This window comes from Pseudophryne corroboree, chromosome 9 (assembly GCF_028390025.1).
Source record: "Pseudophryne corroboree isolate aPseCor3 chromosome 9, aPseCor3.hap2, whole genome shotgun sequence".
NCBI classification, from domain to species: Eukaryota; Metazoa; Chordata; class Amphibia; order Anura; family Myobatrachidae; genus Pseudophryne; species Pseudophryne corroboree.
The window spans coordinates 468,621,682-468,642,155 of NC_086452.1; the positions used below are offsets into that span (position 1 = coordinate 468,621,682).

The 20,474-nt window shown below is 45.4% G+C and overlaps 1 protein-coding gene across 1 annotated transcript in view; it reads left to right on the forward strand.

The window, feature by feature from the left end:
* The window catches only part of ERP27 (endoplasmic reticulum protein 27), a 28,676-nt gene extending 10,647 nt beyond the window's left edge, over nucleotides 1-18,029 (forward strand). Inside the window, exons 2-7 of the mRNA XM_063941566.1 lie at nucleotides 2,461-2,552; nucleotides 3,916-4,053; nucleotides 6,362-6,478; nucleotides 13,443-13,568; nucleotides 14,231-14,428; nucleotides 17,939-18,029. Of these exons, the coding sequence (XP_063797636.1) occupies nucleotides 2,461-2,552; nucleotides 3,916-4,053; nucleotides 6,362-6,478; nucleotides 13,443-13,568; nucleotides 14,231-14,428; nucleotides 17,939-17,977 (710 nt within the window). The 3' untranslated portion in view covers nucleotides 17,978-18,029. The remainder of the gene's footprint in view (nucleotides 1-2,460; nucleotides 2,553-3,915; nucleotides 4,054-6,361; nucleotides 6,479-13,442; nucleotides 13,569-14,230; nucleotides 14,429-17,938) is intronic.
* Nucleotides 18,030-20,474: the final 2,445 nt, after the last annotated feature.

The following is a 20,474-nucleotide window of genomic DNA, read 5'->3' on the forward strand; positions in this document are numbered from 1 at the left end:
TGCAGTTTACTATGTGGTTTTCAAAAATAGAATGTATGTTATATTGTATACCAGAGGTTCTCAAACTCGGTCCTCAGGACCCCACACAGTGCATGTTTTGCAGGTAACCCAGCAGGTGCACAGGTGTATTAATTACTCACTGACACATTTTAAAGGGTCCACAGGTGGAGCTAATTATTTCACTTGTGATTCTGTGAGAAGACCTGCAAAACATGCACTGTGTGGGGTCCCGAGGAACGAGTTTGAGAACCTGTGTTGTATACAAAAAGTGTATACTGTATCATACAAGTGGTATGTGTCATACAGGCACCTGCTAAAACCAAAAACTTGGTCAGAATCCTTCAGTCTCAGTACTATAAAACCAGGGCCAGTTTATACTAAGAAAGATGAACAATGAATATGGGTCAGAGGATAGACCCCTGGCAAAGCTGGTTGTGCTGGTTTCCAGTGTAACAGGGGAGCCAGCAGTGTCAGGCCCTCCTGTAATAGTGGAAATTAGCCTCAGCCTACTCAGTACTGGATGGAACCTCAAAAGAAAGGGAGGACAGGTGCACAAAAACACCCTCCCCAATTCTCTGCAGACTGCCATCTCTGCCCTGAATATCTCTAGGGCTCATCACAACGCCCCCTGGGCTGTGGCACCCAAAGTAATGAGAAGCATTGGGACCCCTGGAGAGGCAACTTTGTATCCCCATTTGCCCCAGTGTAATGGGAAGAGTTCCCTAAGATCAAAATAGCATAAACAGAATAATTAAAAAGTTAAGCAAAAATAAGACCAAAAAAAAGAAAGCATCAAAAACCTTTGCATATTACTTTGTAATTAAAAAAAAATTCTTCTTTGTTTCTTCTTTGCCATAATCCAATGGTAAATCTACTTTCTTTGCAATCCAATTAGAAATGTAAAAAACAACAACAATAATAATAATAATAATAGAAGAGATGGCACAAATAATTAACAATAATACATCATTTTAATTGCAATATTTTACTACAACATGCTGGTGTCTACGGGTGTCTATCATTATACCCAGACCACTGAAGTGCAAATTATTTTACATTACCCCCACTCTAAATGGTTAGAGCTGGCAATCGTCCCCACCCCATCCCATAGGAATGCCAAGCTTTCATACTCTGTAGCCGGTAATGGGCTCATGTACAAACTATATTGGCGAATCAGCCAGGTATTACTCAGCTTCCTCGGAAATAGTGGTCTGGAGCAATAGTAGTTAAACCAACTGCCAAGTCCCTGGAGTTCTGTGCATCCATGGGCCAATATATCCAGTTTCAGGCTGTATGTTCTACTAATTAAAACTGTATTATGATTAGTGGAAAAAAATGCACACAAGAGTAAAAAAAATTCTAGATTTGTTTCAACAAATTCATAGACATTATTACAGTTATTTTAATACTTAAATGAATATAATTTTAAACACATTCCCTAGAAGAAAGCCAACAACAGGGCTCCTTGATAAATAGATTACATAGTTTTGCATTAAAAAAAATGCAGTCTTTGCTAGTCATGTGCTCGGTTACAATAAAGTTGAAGACTGGAATCACTAGACTACAGACACAATAAGTTTAATAGTACAGTATAGTTCAGCCATGCTATTCCAAGACCAATGTGGTATGAGTAATATGGACTTTTGCTTTTCAGACAGGACCAGCTAAGGCCTGTACAGGATACTGTTTCTGCTGTCTATCTATGAGAGCAAGGTGGACAAAGGTTCATAAAACAAGGGGATTGCGAGACCTTTGGTTGACTGAGACTCACAGTTAATTTTAGTCAGTCAGCAAAGAATACTTGTTATAGATCTTCTGAAGTAGCAAAATTATAGTACACTCCTGGTTCTGAGAGTCAAACATTAATGCAGAACTAAACTGCCTACTGGGAGCTAGAAGTTCATCGTTACCATCGTCTATGAAGCGTTCCTCAGCTGTTTCTTGAAGAATCCATCAACATTTCATGTCCTCCAGGTTTGTCTGCAATAGAACAGATTTTCTTTTCTTAATGGCTCTTTAATCTACACCTATTCTCCTGTGCATGAATGAAACATCCTCAGAGTAACATGAATGAAGCTGTATTGTCAGGTAACACATGTTGGGAATTAGGACAGCAAAGAGTATGGAGGTAGTTTCAAAAGCAGATTGTATTGCAGCATAAGAAGTGTACATTCATGGTCTGTACTTTATATGTAGAACTAATAACCCAATAGGGACTGAAGAATTATTATTTGTAAGTAAGTTGTGCAGGAGCTCTGTCATTTATCAGGTAATGTCAAAGAGATCAGCTGCATCCGGCATAGAAAGTGGCTTTCCAGGGATCTGAAAATCTGCCCAAAAATTTGCAAGTGACGATGATGAGGAAAAGATGATGATGATGATGCCATGAGTAATATAAAGATACAGTATATTATAGTCATATCAGCCAATAAAATATCCATTGTCTTTTTTTTCCTGCAGTTCCTGCAAGACAAGCAACTGTTTTTGGAGATGTGTCTTCTGCCAAAGCCTTCATAGATTCCACCGATATTGCTGTGGTTGGGTTTTTTGTGGTAAGATTTGATTAGTTTTGAAGTTGTTAAAAGTCATGACATTGGTAAATATAATTCTTCATCTCTACGACTACAGTGTATCCAGCATTTCCTGGGATACATTTTTTATCATTCAGACTATTGTACCCACTGGATTGAAAGAACTATTCTAAAAGCTTGGTTTGGATGTTGGCAGACACAGGAAGCCAGGAGCAGATATCATTGTCTGACAGGGCGTAGGCCTGCCGTGGTAGTCTAGCAATGGTAAATTATGTAGGGGCAAATGTGGCTACGACATGGAACCCAGAAATTGAGGAGTCCCCCAGCTTCAGGTTCATCCACCCTAGAGATGTGTAGAGCTATTTTGTATGTGACTGCATAGATCTGTAGCACAGAACTTGTGGTTTACAGCTGGTCCATATGGTCATGCTCCCTTCGGCTGCGAAGGCCTAAAAAGTTGTTGCATCGAGCCCAGAATCCCATCCCGTGTGTCTCATTAATTATTTACGTAAAGGCTTGTTGGAATAAAAACATTTTTGTGTGGAATAAACTAAAACGAAATAAAATGCTAAATCTCACCTAAAAGGGCTTTGATGATGCCTCAGATTGGTGGGTCTCCAATGCCATAAATGGTTCAGTGCTGTAATTCTCTCTCCATCAACTTCTCACCCACAGCACCCTGGCAATTGATAAGGTCCTAAATAAGGGCCTTGACCACCCTACCATTAGTTTGAAGGACAGCCTTAGGTTACTCAGGGTGTCTTGTGGAATCACGCTCCTGGAGCCAGTGAAGCTGCACCCAAGGATGGAGCCACAGGCTTCTGCGCCCCCTCATGCTGCTTCTTTTGGACACTGTGAGCTACACTGCATGCCCAGATCTGCACTTGCTCAGACCTAAAAACATCAGATATACACGCAAACGTCGGGTTTAGGTAAATCTCTGAATCAGGCCCGTTATTTATTTTTTATCACCACTTTATTTTATTATATATATGTGGTAGGAATTTAAGAAGATCTTTATTTTTGAACCGTTGACCCTAACAGGCTCGTTGTTTCATTATAAATTGTGCGGTGGAAAGGTTACAGACTGGGTAAAGTAATTGTTTCAGTGGGTGGAGCCTGTAAAACACAAACCTTCTTAGTGCTTGGCTTTATAGTCCAAAAAACGCAGAAACCTGGAAGAATGACTGCAAAATTTATTAGAAAATGTGTAATTACCATATACATCACTGATCCAATACATACTGTAGTTTCTGTGCATTCCATATTCAAAATATTCAAATACACTGTAATTGTTTTTTTGATTTTTTTTAATATGATTCAACAATGTCCTACTTACCTGCGCTCCGTGGAATAATTTTTTATGCTGTGATCTTTTTGGCAGGATTTGGAGGCCCCGGAAGTGGAATATTTTAACACAGTTGTAACAAAGCATCCGGAATGGGATTATGGGACCAGTTCCACTACAGAAGTTTTAAAACACTACAAAATCAAAAGTAACACAATAACAATTTTCCGGAAGGTAAGGTGGATATATCATCTGGAAATATATATATAGATCGCTACTGCGAACAGTTTTATCATATAGATTGATCATTATAGTTTGCAGAAACGTACAGTATAGAAAATGAATGGGTAAGGCAATTCTCTTATTTAAGAGCATGCTGTATGTACAAAACTTTCCAGAAAAATAGTTTAGAGACATCTACCATCATTGTTGCTATGTCTACTTTTAAAATACATTTATAGGGGTATGGGTCGTTGGGTAGACACAACTTAGGTCAACAGTCATTAGGTTGATCATGGAAGGTCAACAAGTACTAGGTCGAAAGGTCAAAAGGTCGACATGGTTTTTGAAAACTTTTTTTTGGCGTTGTTTTTTTCGTAAATTGACGGGGAACCCCAATTAGTGCACCGTGTCCCCTCGCTACGCTCGCCATGCTTCAGGCAAGGTGCCTCGCTCCTCTACACAGGTTACTGTTCCAATCGTAGTCCACGTGGATCGTTAAGTATAAAAAAATAAAAAAAGTGAAGAAGAAAAAATGTGAAAAACTCATGTCGACCTTTTGACCTGTCGACCTAGTGCATGCCGACCTATGACCATGTCGACCTAATGCATGTCGACCTTCAGTGGTTAACCTAATGACTGTCGACCTAAGCTGTGTCGACCTAACGACCGTATCCCATTTATAGGGGTCGATTCAATTCGGCAACTTATGAATAGCGCCGGGAATTAGCTCCCGACGCAATTCAATTCAGCTGCTAGTTACCTGCATTTGTCGGGAATCCTTCTCTCATCCCCGGGGGGTGAGAGAAGAAAACCGTCAAAAGTGCTGCCGCGCGCCCGGCATCGCCGCGGGTAGTTAAGTCGGAGAATACCCGTTCTCCCGACAAAACTACCTGTTAAGTTGGCGAGAACGGGCATTCGCCGACTTAACTTTAGCTGAATTGAATAGCGTCGGGAGCTAATTCCCGGCGCTATTCATAAGTTGCCGAATTGAATCGACCAAATAGTTTGAAGATTGAAAATAATAATATTAGAACCAAAAATCAGGATATCAGAACCAAAGTTGACCCCTGGCTGCGCTGTCAGGTGGTCAGCGGCTATTTTTTTTTTATCGGAAACCGATAAATTAAACAGTCCCGGCATGCCGCCCCATTCGCCCATAATCAGCAAACTGAACTGCGGGGCCGGGTCTGAATGACCCCCAAAGTCAGTTAAAGAGCGCACAAGTCCAGGTCATTAATAATATGACTTATTCTATTATTTAGTAAAGTGGTGGGTAAAATATCGCCTCTCTATGGGACTAATTCAGACCTGATCATTGCTGTGCGCACGTGCATGCCAGATATATGATCGCCATCTTAGCCTAGCGATCGCCTCTGCCTGATTGACAGGCAGAGGTGTTCGCTGGGTGGAAGGGGGCGGGCCGGCGGGGGTTGGCCGCCATTTTGGGGGCACAGTCCGGACAACGCAGGCGTGCACGGACCGTTGCGGGCGGGCGGTCGCAGTGGCTGCGTGACATCACCCCTCCTGGGTCACAGCGGCTACGTGTGATGTCACGCAGCCACTGCGGCCCGCCCCCCCGCAACGGTCCGTGCACGCCTGCGTTGTCCGGACTGTGCCCCCAAAATGGCGGCCAACCCCCGCCGGCCCGCCCCCTTCCGCCCAGCGAACACCTCTGCCTGCGTCCTGCAGCACAGGTAGGGACTTACTCACCGGGTGCGCTAGCATTGCCGCCGTGAGATGCAATCGCACCCGTGCGGCAGGGGGAGGCCCAGGCATGCGGGGCGGACTAGCCCAGTGCTGGGTGTTCCTCCACATTTCGGGTGGCTGATCGTAGCCGTGCAAAATTTTGCACGGCTACGATCAGGTCTGAATTGGGCCCTATGTGCTTTATTTAAAAAAAAAACATCAGCTGGAGAGGTCCTGCCTAAACCTACCTCTCCGGCAAGGTCGTTTCGGAAGCTCCTTCAACTTCATTTGCGCATAGCGCATGCGTGATACGGTATGGCCACACATGTAGAAGACTGTGCATACATAGTAAAAGATCTCAGTAATGCAGTCAGGGAAAGCTGGTAAGGGACCCTTAGCGCCATCCAGAGGCAGCATTACAGTATGTTCTGAGCAAAAAGATGAGAGAAGCTAAGTATTTTCTCATCTTTAAAGATATTGATCTTGCCTAGGCATTACTAATTAGGGGCTACAGGAATATGGCAACTGTAACACAGAAGGCAGAGATTTCTTTGCAATTTTCAGTTTACTATACAGTGAGAAACTAAAAATATTATAGAATTGAAAATGAAGCGTTTCACTTTACTGATTACAGGCTGACAATTTCCGAGATGACTTTGTAGTCAATGAGAATCCGGAACTGAATGTTGCTAAACTCTACCGATATCTCACTATAAATGAGTTAAGACTTGTCACGGACTACAACCCAATGGTAAGATGCGCTCACTGTTCTCCTGAAACACCCTATTATGTGCAGGTACAGAACAATAAGTGCACAATCTTCACATTAGCAGATCGGGATTAATTAGGATATGCTATTATATTTCTAGTTCAATGCATCTGTCTGTGGAGTTTGTATGTTCTCACTCCCAGTGCGGGAGATGTACTAAGTGGGATATTCAATTACCTGCACTTACTGCTCAGGTGTAAAAGTATCACCGGGGGCCTATTAATTTAGCCCCGATACACCTCCGGCAGGCGAAGCAAAATCCCCGAAAACAGCCCCATTTTCGTCTGAAAACGGGGCTGTTTCTGACAAAAAAACACAGGTTTCACTGAACCTGTGTGTTTTCGGGTGAAAAAGTACTTTTTTTTTGGGTGTTCAAATTGAATATCCCGGAAAAAAAAAATAGAAGAAACATTGGGAGTTTTCACTCCCGATGTCTCTTCGGCAGTAATTAAATATCCACCCTAAGCCTTGAAAAGTGATATATTTCATGGTGATAAATTACCAGCTAATCAGCTCCTAACTTCCATGTTAAAGGATGGGTTTGAAAAATGACAGTCAGGAGCTGATAGGTTGGTACTTTATCCCTGTGAAATATATGACTTTTCAAGGCTTAGTACATCTGGCCCAGCATTTGCACTGGTTTCCACTGGGTGTTCCAGTTTCCTCCCACACTCCAAAGACACATTGGTACTGTAGGTCAAATGGCTACTAGCTAAATTGAACCTACAGTATCTATGCATGTTTCCATTTGGTGGGAAGCATAGAGCGTAAGCTCCGCTGGGGGCAGGGACTTGGGCATCAGATGCAAAGTGTTATGAGCCACGGCTGTGGCTCATTCCTGTTTTGCATTTTTGTTAGGTATTTCATGTTTATTAGTTGTCTTGCATGCCAGGATTTCCTGTTGCTCTGTTTTAGTATGCTCTTGTCTGCTGCCGCTGGTTAGTCTGTGTAATTGCAGCTTGTTCCATGTGTTCAGCCTCACCTGGCTGCTGATTGCATTTTGTCAGTTGGAATCATGCAGTGGGCCAGCTGCTCTGGATTGTTTAATTAGGACTCTCTGTTAAAAGCACTCCCAGGACTCCTCACAGACGCCGGTGATAGCTTCCTGTTTGTCTGATTCTGCTGCTGAGAGAGTTCCCAGTCCCGGTCTGTTCGTTTGTTCCTGTTCTCAGTGATCCTGTACTCGGAAGTTACCATCTGTTCCTGGAGTCTGATCGAGCACCTTTAACATCTGGTGGTGTTCGTGAGTCGCGGCGCAGCCGTGTGTTGCGGCTTGTCCGCTATTATTTATTATTTTGTTTATATTGTGTTCTGGAGCTTTGCGGAGGATTCCGCTTCCACAAGATCCACTCTGGTGTCCAGCGGTGCCGGATAGGAGTGTCGGATCAGTGGATCTTTGGTTGTCCTTTTCCCTGGCGGCTAGTCCGCACATACCTTTTGATTTAGTTAAGTTAGCTTGTAACCCCTGGCTTGGTTGCTTAGTCAGAGGGCCCCTTGTTATCACCCTGTCTCGGACTTCCCCTTGTCTCCCATTAAGACCTGCGGGGGCATCGGGGTTGGGCAGACATAATCCGCCCTTCGAACGCGGCTGCCATGGGCTCAAGCAACCATAGTCTCGCAGGGGATTTCTGATAACACGGGCGAGACAACGGAGTTAGGGTGCCAGGGGTTACTAGGCTTTCCAGCTCCCACAACCTGTATTTCATTCCTGTACTCAGATCTCTGCCATAAGATCTTCTCCAGTCTGGAGTACAGGAATCGTAACATTATCACCGGCCATACCACAAAAAAGAAATAAAACTTTTTTTTCTTTTTTGGTCCAGTCCAGTGTCTAGTCTAGAATCCAGTCCTGTCTAGAATTCAGTGTGCAGAATCCAATCCGGTGTTTAGAATCCAGTCCTGTATAGAATTCAGTGTGCAGACTCCAGTCCGGTGTTTAGAATCCAGTCCGGAGTTTAGAATCCAGTCCGGAGTTTAGAATCCAGTCCGGAGTTTAGAATCCAGTCCGGAGTTTAGAATCCAGTCCGGAGTTTAGAATCCAGTCCGGAGTTTAGAATCCAGTCCGGAGTTTAGAATCCAGTCCGGAGTTTAGAATCCAGTCCGGTGTTTTAAAAAAAAAAAAAAAAAAAAATACAAAAAAAAACTCTTGATTTGTTTAGCAAAATTTAGTCTTGCCTTGCCTTGCCTTGCCTTGCCTTGCCTAGCCTTGCCTAGCCTTGTCTTGCCTTGTCTTGTCTTGTCTAGTTTTAAATCCTCCTATGTCTACTATGCAAGCCCTGCAGGCATCTCTCGCAGCCCTGAACTCTGTATTCAGTGCTTTGAGACCAGAGCGACTAGAAGCTTTTCAGCAATCCCTAAAGCAACTGCAAAACCTTCTGACTAAAATCTTGCTTATTTTGCCAGAAGTCGTTGAGAGTACATCTATCTCTAAAGAGACTCTTGTTCACAGTATGGTGACAAGAGAATCCTCTGGTTTAATTGAAGAGAAAAAGTTTAAAAGTTTTCTGCGGCCCAGGCTCTCAGAAGAGGAGCGTCTGCGTCGCAGAAACTTAAACTTATGCCTATATTGTGGGGGTTTAGGCCATTATCTGCAGACCTGTGAGTTGCGCAAGCCAAAGTGTGGTGACGAGTCTTGCCCTCTGTCCAAGTTGAGTCATGATACAAGACCTACTCCTGTCTCTACTGTGGCAGAGGTACTTGTCACACAACCCACACAAAAAAGCTCTCTGTCCTATAATTGGGGTCCTTGGGCAAGGGAGCCCCATTATAGATTCAGGAATCAAAAGAGAATGTTTCTCTCCTCTCTTGAGGTTCCTGTGGAAGCGGAGTTGCAAGTTCCTGGAGTGGTGCCCGTAGCCCAGGGTCCTGGAGTGGTGCCCGTAGCCCAGGGTCCTGGAGTGGTGCCCGTAGCCCAGGGTCCTGGAGTGGTGCCCGTAGCCCAGGGTCCTGGAGTGGTGCCCGTAGCCCAGGGTCCTGGAGCGGTGCCCGTAGCCCAGGGTCCTGGAGCGGTGCCCGTAGCCCAGGGTCCTGGAGCGGTGCCCGTAGCCCAGGGTGCTGGAGCGGTACCCGTAGCCCAGGGTGCTGGAGCGGTACCCGTAGCCCAGGGTGCTGGAGCGGTACCCGTAGCCCAGGGTGCTGGAGCGGTACCCGATGCCCAGGGTGCTGGAGCGGTACCCGATGCCCAGAGTGCTGGAGCGGTACCCGATGCCCAGAGTGCTGGAGCGGTACCCGATGCCCAGAGTGCTGGAGCGGTACCCGATGCCCAGAGTGCTGGAGCGGTACCCGATGCCCAGAGTGCTGGAGCGGTACCCGATGCCCAGAGTGCTGGAGCGGTACCCGATGCCCAGAGTGCTGGAGCGGTACCCGATGCCCAGAGTGCTGGAGCGGTACCCGATGCCCAGAGTGCTGGAGCGGTACCCGATGCCCAGAGTGCTGGAGCGGTACCCGATGCCCAGAGTGCTGGAGCGGTACCCGATGCCCAGAGTGCTGGAGCGGTACCCGATGCCCAGAGTGCTGGAGCGGTACCCGATGCCCAGAGTGCTGGAGCGGTACCCGATGCCCAGAGTGCTGGAGCGGTACCCGATGCCCAGAGTGCTGGAGCGGTACCCGATGCCCAGAGTGCTGGAGCGGTACCCGATACCCAAGCTTATAGAGGGAAATCAAATATTGTAGCTCAGGTTTCCATACCAGAAGGGGTCTCAGAAGCTGTTACCCCAGGTAGGGACTTGAGGAGCGCAACCCCAGAAAGGGTATCTAAAACCATAGTTCTTGAAGGGAACTCGAGAAGCAAAACCCCAGAAGGGATCTTTGAAGTAATATCCCCAAGTGGGGTCTCGAGAGACGCAGCCCCAAAGAAGGGTCTAGAAGTCGCTTCCCCAGGAAAGAACTTAAGAAGCATAGCATTAGTGGAGGATCTGAACGTTATTGCTTCAGCAAAAGTCCCGGAAGTCATAGTCACGGAAGAACTTTCGATAATTATCGACTCAGAGAGGGAGGCCGGTGGCCCGATCCCAGTCAGGGAGGCCAACGGCCCGGTCCCAGTAAAAGAATCCGAGGTGCTGACCCCAGCGGGGTTCCCGGAGGCCACTGCCCCGGGTGGGGTTCAGGAAGTCACTGCCCCGGGTGGGGTTCAGAAAGTCACTGCCCCGGGTGGGGTTCAGAAAGTCACTGCCCCGGGTGGGGTTCAGAAAGTCACTGCCCCGGGTGGGGTTCAGAAAGTCACTGCCCCGGGTGGGGTTCAGAAAGTCACTGCCCCGGGTGGGGTTCAGAAAGTCACTGCCCCGGGTGGGGTTCAGAAAGTCACTGCCCCGGGTGGGGTTCAGAAAGTCACTGCCCCGGGTGGGGTTCAGAAAGTCACTGCCCCGGGTGGGGTTCAGAAAGTCACTGCCCCGGGTGGGGTTCAGAAAGTCTCAGCCCCGGGTGGGGTTCAGAGAGTCTCAGCCTCGAGTAAGGTCAATAGTGACCAGGTCCTAGCAAAGCACTCCAGTCAGTCAGATGAAAAGGAAACAGATCCTGACTCTGATATTTCAACATCCATAACCTTTGATGGGGACTTCGCCCAATTTATGGCGCTTTTCAAACACTATTACACTATTATGTTGTCTAGACCATTTCTGGGCATCACTTCAGAAAACCTTGGGCTCTATCTGATTTATTCTTTTAGAGGAGAGCCTTCTGAGTGGGCAACCAGCCTAATGAAAGCTGAAGATCCCATTCTTCAGGATCCCCAAGCATTCTGTGATGCAATTGTTAAAAGATACGGTTTCAAAGAAATTGGTTCAGGTTCCTCTAAGTCACCCGTCTTGTCTGCTGAGAGTCCACCAAATACTGTAAACTCGGCACAAGAGTCCCAGCCCGTTGCTTTGACTGCAGGATGTGCTTTTCTGACTTCTTCTTCTAATAATAGTACTTTACCAGAAAGTTCAGCTCCCAAGGGTAAGAGACCTGTCTCTGATTTGAACGCAGCCTTGCTGGGTGGTACCATCAGTTCAGACAATGTTTGGGGAATTACCTTGGTCAGACCTAAAGAGCTTTGTAAAAAGAAGAAGAAGAAAAAGAAATAATTTTTGACTCTTGCCTTGATAAAAAAAAAAAAGAGAGATTTTTTTTTTTTTTCTCCTTGTCTTGTGTCCAGTGGCCACCATCAAGGGGAGGGCACTGTTACAAGTTGTTGCTACAGCTTGTTTTTTGTTTTCTGGTCTGTTAGACCAATGTGTCAGGTTTTTTTTTTTTTGTATCCCTTGTTCTGGATAGTCTGAATTTTGGGGTCTTTTGACCCCTCCTCAAGGGGGGGGTAATGTTATGAGCCACGGCTGTGGCTCATTCCTGTTTTGCATTTTTGTTAGGTATTTCATGTTTATTAGTTGTCTTGCATGCCAGGATTTCCTGTTGCTCTGTTTTAGTATGCTCTTGTCTGCTGCCGCTGGTTAGTCTGTGTAATTGCAGCTTGTTCCATGTGTTCAGCCTCACCTGGCTGCTGATTGCATTTTGTCAGTTGGAATCATGCAGTGGGCCAGCTGCTCTGGATTGTTTAATTAGGACTCTCTGTTAAAAGCACTCCCAGGACTCCTCACAGACGCCGGTGATAGCTTCCTGTTTGTCTGATTCTGCTGCTGAGAGAGTTCCCAGTCCCGGTCTGTTCGTTTGTTCCTGTTCTCAGTGATCCTGTACTCGGAAGTTACCATCTGTTCCTGGAGTCTGATCGAGCACCTTTAACATCTGGTGGTGTTCGTGAGTCGCGGCGCAGCCGTGTGTTGCGGCTTGTCCGCTATTATTTATTATTTTGTTTATATTGTGTTCTGGAGCTTTGCGGAGGATTCCGCTTCCACAAGATCCACTCTGGTGTCCAGCGGTGCCGGATAGGAGTGTCGGATCAGTGGATCTTTGGTTGTCCTTTTCCCTGGCGGCTAGTCCGCACATACCTTTTGATTTAGTTAAGTTAGCTTGTAACCCCTGGCTTGGTTGCTTAGTCAGAGGGCCCCTTGTTATCACCCTGTCTCGGACTTCCCCTTGTCTCCCATTAAGACCTGCGGGGGCATCGGGGTTGGGCAGACATAATCCGCCCTTCGAACGCGGCTGCCATGGGCTCAAGCAACCATAGTCTCGCAGGGGATTTCTGATAACACGGGCGAGACAACGGAGTTAGGGTGCCAGGGGTTACTAGGCTTTCCAGCTCCCACAACCTGTATTTCATTCCTGTACTCAGATCTCTGCCATAAGATCTTCTCCAGTCTGGAGTACAGGAATCGTAACACAAAGTCATGGCACTGCCCATCTTTCCTTTATATACTAATGAGTTTCTACCTGGAGCTGGACAGAGTTTCATCCTCTACATTGGAGCTAGTGCAGCCTTTGCGATAATTAGATCAATCTTTTGGGTTTGGCTCATGAAAGGCTTACTTCATTGTGAACGCGTTTCATGATGAATTAGTAACTAACAATCAGGGCAAAACAAATCTAGATGTAAGGATCCATATATACAACAACATTTTTGCATTCATGTTGTGTCTGGAGCATTTGGGCTGCAGTAGTAATAGATATCAGGCCAACATCTTTCTGACAATTGTTATATATCAGTTGATCATTTTCCAGATTCACATTTATAATGACCCGCTTGAAGGTAATTTGCCCATCAGCCTTCAGACCCCTACACTAGCGTACCTGGGATGGCTTCTACATAACTCGGACATTCAACACACTATATCAGACTTACCAACCCTTTGGCTCAGTGGCTTAGCAATGGGAATTTAGGGGAAACCACATGCACTAGGGTCAAATGGACCCTGGATGTGCTCTCCTCTTTATAGAAAAAAAAAAGTGGAGACCCCAGCAGGGGGTCACAATGGAACAGTACTTTCTCTGTTTGTGTACAGGATATAAGAGAGAGATATTTTGAGTGTCTTCTGGCTCCTCCTCATTTCCATTCACTTTGTGTCTTGAAAAATAGTCGGCCATTGGAATTATGGCCTGCAAGGTCCAAGTGCATCTTCTCTTCTTCACCCACAAGGATGTGGAGAGGCAGGAGGAGATCGTAAAGGAATTGCGGGAAGCAGCTAAGGATTTACGTGGCAAGGTTAGTCAACCACCTCTACCCTCCAGAATCCAACCACAATGGTGTACATTTATACTGCAGAGGAATATACCCGCCCAGGAGGATTCCACCACCGTCCAGGGGTACCACAGTACCAGGACATGTCTTCCCCACAGGTAGCAGAAAACTCTACATTGTAACAAACTCTGTGCCTTGTGCCTCAACAAGGTGAGTACTGCAGTGCAATCACTGGTTTATAGGCTGCATTACCTTGATTACTGGTCCAGAACCACATATAGCCACCATTGTGTGTATATTATTTAAAGCAGAGATGTTCGTGGTGTTTTGGTTCTAATTCATCATCGTGTTTTGGTTTTGGCAAAATCACCCTCAAATGTTTTGGTTCGGATTTGGTTTTTGGTTCGGTTAAAGATTATTGAAAAATTTTCATTGATAAAAATCTATAACAATCGCTAAAAAAAGCTAAAATTGCACATTTTGCAATCCAAAAGCCAAAATTTGGATTAAAAATGTGAACTCCGAACCGCGGAAAGATCTGGATCTGGGTTTTGGTTGAGTTCGGAGCCACAAAATTCGTGTGGATTCGGATTTCTGGAGGATTGAGCCTCACATCTCTAAAGTACATTATATTTTAGATTTAGTGTAAATTTCATTAAGTAAAAGCATGATCATTTTATGCCCAGGTTTTATTTGTCAAGATCGACGTGGGGATGAGAAGCAATCAGAAAATAACCGCCCTTTTCAAGCTCAATAAATCCGACCTCCCTTTGATATCAATTTACGACACAGAAGGAGACAGAAAACAGACGATGGGTTCTGGGGAATTCACCGCTGAGCGCGTGAAAACATTCTGCTTAAGTTTCTTGTCGGGCAATAACACGGTAAGTCGCCAATCATACTGTGCCAGACTGGGAGGGACTGTTATAAAGCTGGAAAGCAGAAAGTTTCACCATGCTCCTGAAGAAGGACGCACGTTAGCCAGAAAGTTATACAGCATCTGTGAGTGCTCATATAAATATCACACAAACACTGACTAACCCGCACCGCTGTATTTACCCCGGCTGGCCAGAGGTCTCCTGAGTATTGTGCATCTGTCCTGATGTACAGCAGAGGGCAGTATTCACCTGTGATATTTTTATGTGCAGATACTGTAATTTTTTCTATATGTTACTGTGTAAGTTTACAAAGTACGCCAGAATTGCACAAATCTGTTACTGAAATAAGCATAGAAAGAAAAAGGAGATTTAAGGGCCTTTGCAAAATTTCACTTCTATGTACTAAGGGGGTCATTCCGAGTTGATCGTAGCTGTGCTAACTTTAGCACAGCTACGATCATCCTCCCTGACATGCGGGGGGACGCCCAGCACAGGGCTGGTCTGCCCCGCATATCAGTGCCGCCCCCCCCCCCCCCCCCCCCCCGCACAAATACAAAAGCATTGCACAGCGGTGACACCTGCGTTGGCCGGACCGCTCCCCCTAAACGGCGGCTTAACGCCGCCGTCCAGCCCCCTCCCGCCCATCGACCGTCTCTGTCTCAGAGGCGACCGCTAGGCAACGACGACTGCCATGCGCCGGCGCATGCGCAGTTCCGACCCGATCGCTGCGACAAACTGCAGCGAGCGATCGGGTCGGAATGACCCCCACAATGTAACTTGCAAGGACAGCAGCTGTGAGAACCGTTGCCCCCGAGTCTTACATACCGACCACAATGGAGGAGTTTTTCACTTTTTAGAAAGATGGAAGGAGGCTGCAGGAGAGGGACCGTAGGATGGTAAGATCCCTCTCCTGCGAGATTGACTCCATAGGTATAAAGCAGGCCTGGCCAACCAGTGGCTCTCCAGCTGTTGTAAAACTACAAGTCCCATCATGCTTAGCAAAACTGTAGCAATTAGGGAAGGCTAAAACTGTGGCAGGGCACGCTGGGATGTGTAGTTTCACAACATCTGGAGAGCCACAGGTTGGCCAGGCCTGGTATAAAGCAATTTACGCCATCTAATGATGGCTTAAACCAATGGAGCCAAACTCTGAAAACTCTTTATAAAGTTTGGTACATAAGGTCAAACACCAGTCAACACTGATAATATGCGGTCTGCATCACTAATTCTGTGAAATCACCTGCATTAGGATGTTAGTACATAGCAACTATACATACAATTATGTAGCAACTGCTATTTCTACTTAATTTTTTTTTTTTTTTAAATGCTTGATATATAGTTTCCAAAGTAGCATTGATACAATTGTACATGAAATCAACTTTCCTTTGTCCCATAATAAGCGTAATGATAAATGTATAAATGACAAATGCATGAATGTGGGATTTATACCGTATTCCGATTCCCAATGTTCTTGCAGGTTGGGAATGATAAATGAACCCGATTAGCTAATACAATCCTAATATTATCACACATGCTGGAACGTACATATGGGGTCATTCCGAGTTGATCGCACGCTGCCAATTTTCGCAGCGCAGCGATCAGGTAAAAACACGGCAAAACTGCGCATGCGTATGCGCCGCTATACGGGGACAAACAGTATTGTTGCTGTGCAATGCTTCTAGCGACTCATCCATTCGCACAGCCGATCGCAAGGAGATTGACAGGAAGAGGGCGTTTATGGGTGTCACTGACCGTTTTCTGGGAGTGGTAGGGAAAACGCAGGCGTGTCCAAGTGTTTGCAGGGCGGGTATCAATTCCGGTACCTCCGTCGTTGGAATCATCGCACAGGATAAGTAACTACAGGGCTGGTCTTGTTTTGCACAAAATGTTTTTGTACCGCTCAGCTGCAAAGGCGTTCGCACACTAGCAAAGCGAAAATACACCTCCCCGTGGGCGGCGACTATAAGTTTGCATGGCTGCTAAAAGTAGCTAGCGAGCTATCAACTCGGAATGAGGGCCATAATTAGCTAAGTAATACATTTAATCTAAAATATAAAAATTTAATGCAGTTTTTCCAGCTGTTCCCGTGCTGAAGTAAGTGGGCAAACGTCAGACACAAGTTCAGGAGCAAATACGCAAATGTTGAAGATCAGTCCAGATATCTGCAGACAGGAACAGCAGGAAAGGGCTGGATTGCAGGAAAAGTAACACATAATTTAGCCGTATATTTAGCCTCAGATATAAACAAGCCGGGGACAGAGAGAGGCTGAGACAGATGAACAGATAACGGGGACACATTATTCCACAGAACAATGATATACACGGAGATATAAATAGGAGGCACTAAAGTGGAATTCATCGATGTACTAAATATGGCAGACAAGTTACGCAAAACTTCAGTCCTTTAACGTATAAACTAGGCATTCATTTATTCTGTTTGGATCTATATTTAGCCCTACAATTGCCGCAAAGGAAGTCAAATTTCCCGTCTGTGCTCGGAACATCCACGTTCCAAGCCTAAGAAGTTCTGAGTCACCCAGAACCCACGGTCACTGTTGTGTTCCGAGTGAACATTTACCATTTGGGCAAACAACATGCGTTTTACCAACATCCTCTGTTCCTATTCACAAACAAAGGCGACTATCTCCCATTATCTGCATCCGAGGGCGCCTGCAGCAGAATGAGCACATTGCAGGCCGCTCATAGGGGGTCATTCCGAGTTGTTCGCTCGCAAGCTGCTTTTAGCAGCTTTGCACACGCTAAGCCGCCGCCCTCTGGGAGTGAATCTTAGCTTATCAAAATTGCGAACGAAAGATTCGCAATATTGCGAAAAGACCTCTCTGTGCAGTTTCTGAGTAGCTCGAGACTTACTCTGCCAGTGCGATCAGTTCAGTGCTTGTCGTTCCTGGTTTGACGTCACAAACACACCCAGCGTTCGCCCAGACACTCCTCCGTTTCTCTAGCCACTCCCGCGTTTTTCCCAGAAACGGTAGCGTTTTTTCACACACACCCATAAAATGGACAGTTTCCGCCCAGAAACACCCACTTCCTGTCAATCACACTACGATCACCAGAACGAAGAAAAAACCTCGTAATGCCGTGAGTAAAAAACCTAACTGCATAGCAAATTTACTTGGCGCAGTCGCACTGCGGACATTGCGCATGCGCATTCACGACTAATCGCTCCGTTGCGAGAAAAAAATAACGAGCGAACAACTCGGAATGACCCCCATAGACCGGGCTCCGGCGGTCCTCTATGGATGCTTATAGATGGACAGCTATGACCGCTGCATTCAGAACCACCTCCCTCATCTAGATACCACAATCTGCTCTGTGTGTGAGGTGGGACTGATTAGTAACGAGTTCTCCAGAGCGACAGATTGGACTTCTCTCTAACTGATTTTATCTTCCTCGTTGGATTCCTGCTCCGTCTGTAGCCACGTCGGTTATTTATACTATATACTTTCCCTGTTTACGGGACAGAAGAAATAATTGTTACCATTTCATCTTTTCCAGGAAGAATCAGAAAGAAAAGACGCGAAGACGGAATTATAACGTTTATTTGGCGTAAGAAGTTAGTTCCCTTCCGAGAAATCTTGCGCTGACCTCACTGTGATTTTTACAATTTTAAAATAAAGATTGACTTTGTTTACTAAAAAATATATTCCCCCCCCTATCTATAATGGGTGCAGGGGCCACTGGGTCCAGGGGGGGCCACGCAGCTCACATGGCACTTATGCATTGTACTTACCCGCAGAAATCACCAGGAAAATGGAGCAGCTGCCATTTTCCCGGAGACTTGCACTAGTGAGAGGGGGTGGTCTGCACAGAGATAGTGCACGGACCCCCTCCTCTCTTATATCGCCCTGTTTACCGCTTATTCCTTCATGTAAATAAGAACTTCAATTCTCTGGATAATTAACATATGGCAAAAGCCCAACCTCACCCTTGTACTTCCAATTGGAGGGATTTTGAACTGCAAATGTGATAACGGATTGATTTTCCTTCACTGTGGAAGTGGATGGGATCAAGGAGGGTGAATCTTGCCTAAAAACAAAACCTGACATGCAATACAGGTGAAACTCAGAAAATTAGAATATCGTGCAAAAGTTCATTTATTTCAGTAATTCAACTTAAAAGGTGAAACTAATATATTATATAGACTCATTACATGCAAATTTCAAGCCTTTATGTGTTATAATTTTGATGATTGTGGCTTACAGTTTAAGAAAACCCCAAAACCAAAATCTCAGAAAATTAGAATATTACATAAAATCAATAAGAAAAGTATTTTAAATACAGAAATGTCGGCCCCCTGAAAAGTATAATCATGCATATGTACTCAGTACTTGGTTTGAGTCCCTTTTGCATGAATTACTGCCTCAATGCAGCGTGGCATGGATTCTATCAGCCGGTGGCACTGCTGAGGTGTTATGGAAGACCCGGATGCTTCAATAGCGGCCTTCAGCTCTTCTGCATTGTTCCATCTCATGTCTCTCATCTTTCTCTTGGCAATGCCCCAAAGATTCTCTATGGGGTTCAGGTCAGACGAGTGTGGGGGAGCTTCACAAGGAGGGGACTGAGGCTGGAGTTAGTGCATCACACAGACGGATCCTGGACATGGGCTTCAAATGTCTTATTCCTCTTGTCAAGACACTCCTGAACAACAAACAACGTCAGAAGCCTCTTACCTGGGCTAAAGAAAAAAATAACTGGTCTGTAGCTCAGTGGTCCAAAGTCCTCTTTTCTGATGAGAGCAAATTTTGCATCTCATTTTGAAACCAAGGTCCCAGAGTATGGAGGAAGAATGGAGAGGCACACAATCCAAGATCCTTGAAATCCAGTGTGAAGTTTCCGCAGTCTGTGTTGATTTGGGGAGCCATGTCATCTGCTGGTGTTGGTCCACTGTGCTTTATTAAGTCCAGAATCAACGCAGCCGTCTACCAGGACATTTTAGAGCACTTCATGCTTCCTTCAGCAGACAAGCATTATGGAGATGCTGACTTCATTTTCCAGCAGGACTTGGCACCTGCCCACACTGCCAAAAGTACCAAAACCTGGTTCAATGACCGTGGGATTACTGTGCTGGATTGGCCAGCAAACTCGTCTGACCTGAACTCCATAGAGAATCTATGGGGCATTGCCAAGAGAAAGATGAGAGACATGAGACGGAACAATGCAGAAGAGCTGAAGGACACTATTGAAGCATCCTGGTCTTCCTTAACACCTCAGCAGTGCCACAGGCTGATAGAATCCATGCCACGCCGCATTGAGACAGTAATTCATGCAAAAGGGGCCCAAACCAAGTACTGAGTACATATGATGATTATACTTCTCAGAGGGTCGACATTTCTGTATTTAAAATCCTTTTTTTATTGATTTATGTAATATTCTAATATTCTGAGATTTTGGATTTGGGGTTTAAGCTGTAAACCACAATCATCAAAATTATAACAAATTAAAGGCTTGAAATATCTCACTTTGCATGTAATGAGTCTATATAATATTTTAGTTTCACCTTTTAAGTTGAAATACTGAAATAAATTAACTTTTGCACGATATTCTAATTTTCTGAGTTTCACCTGTATAATATTATTGCATGGCTTTCTGTAGTTGCAGGAAATTGTCCCTAGAGGGCGCTCCAGCTCTGATAAATACACCGCTGTATCTCCCTCTGCAGCATAAGTTATATAAGCAGGTTCTCAGTCATCGTACTTCCCATGTGCAGCACATTCAATTATAAAAGTAACAATAAACCCTATTATTAGACTGTTATCTGTTTGGGCCACTTCCCTATGTTCCTACAATGCGAGCCAACACAATTTATTTCCCTGTATTGTGCCACACTGTCTAACATATATCATTGTCACTGTGTAACCCGTCATGGTGGTACAGTATAAATATACACCATTAAATGCTGCCCCCACAGGGATCGCTGCACTGGTGCCGAAACAAGATTAAAGGACATATGTATCAATTTAGACCCATTAAAGGTAATCCCTTATCACTGCTATCTCAGCAATGAGAGATGAAGCCCAGTGCCGTCCCAATG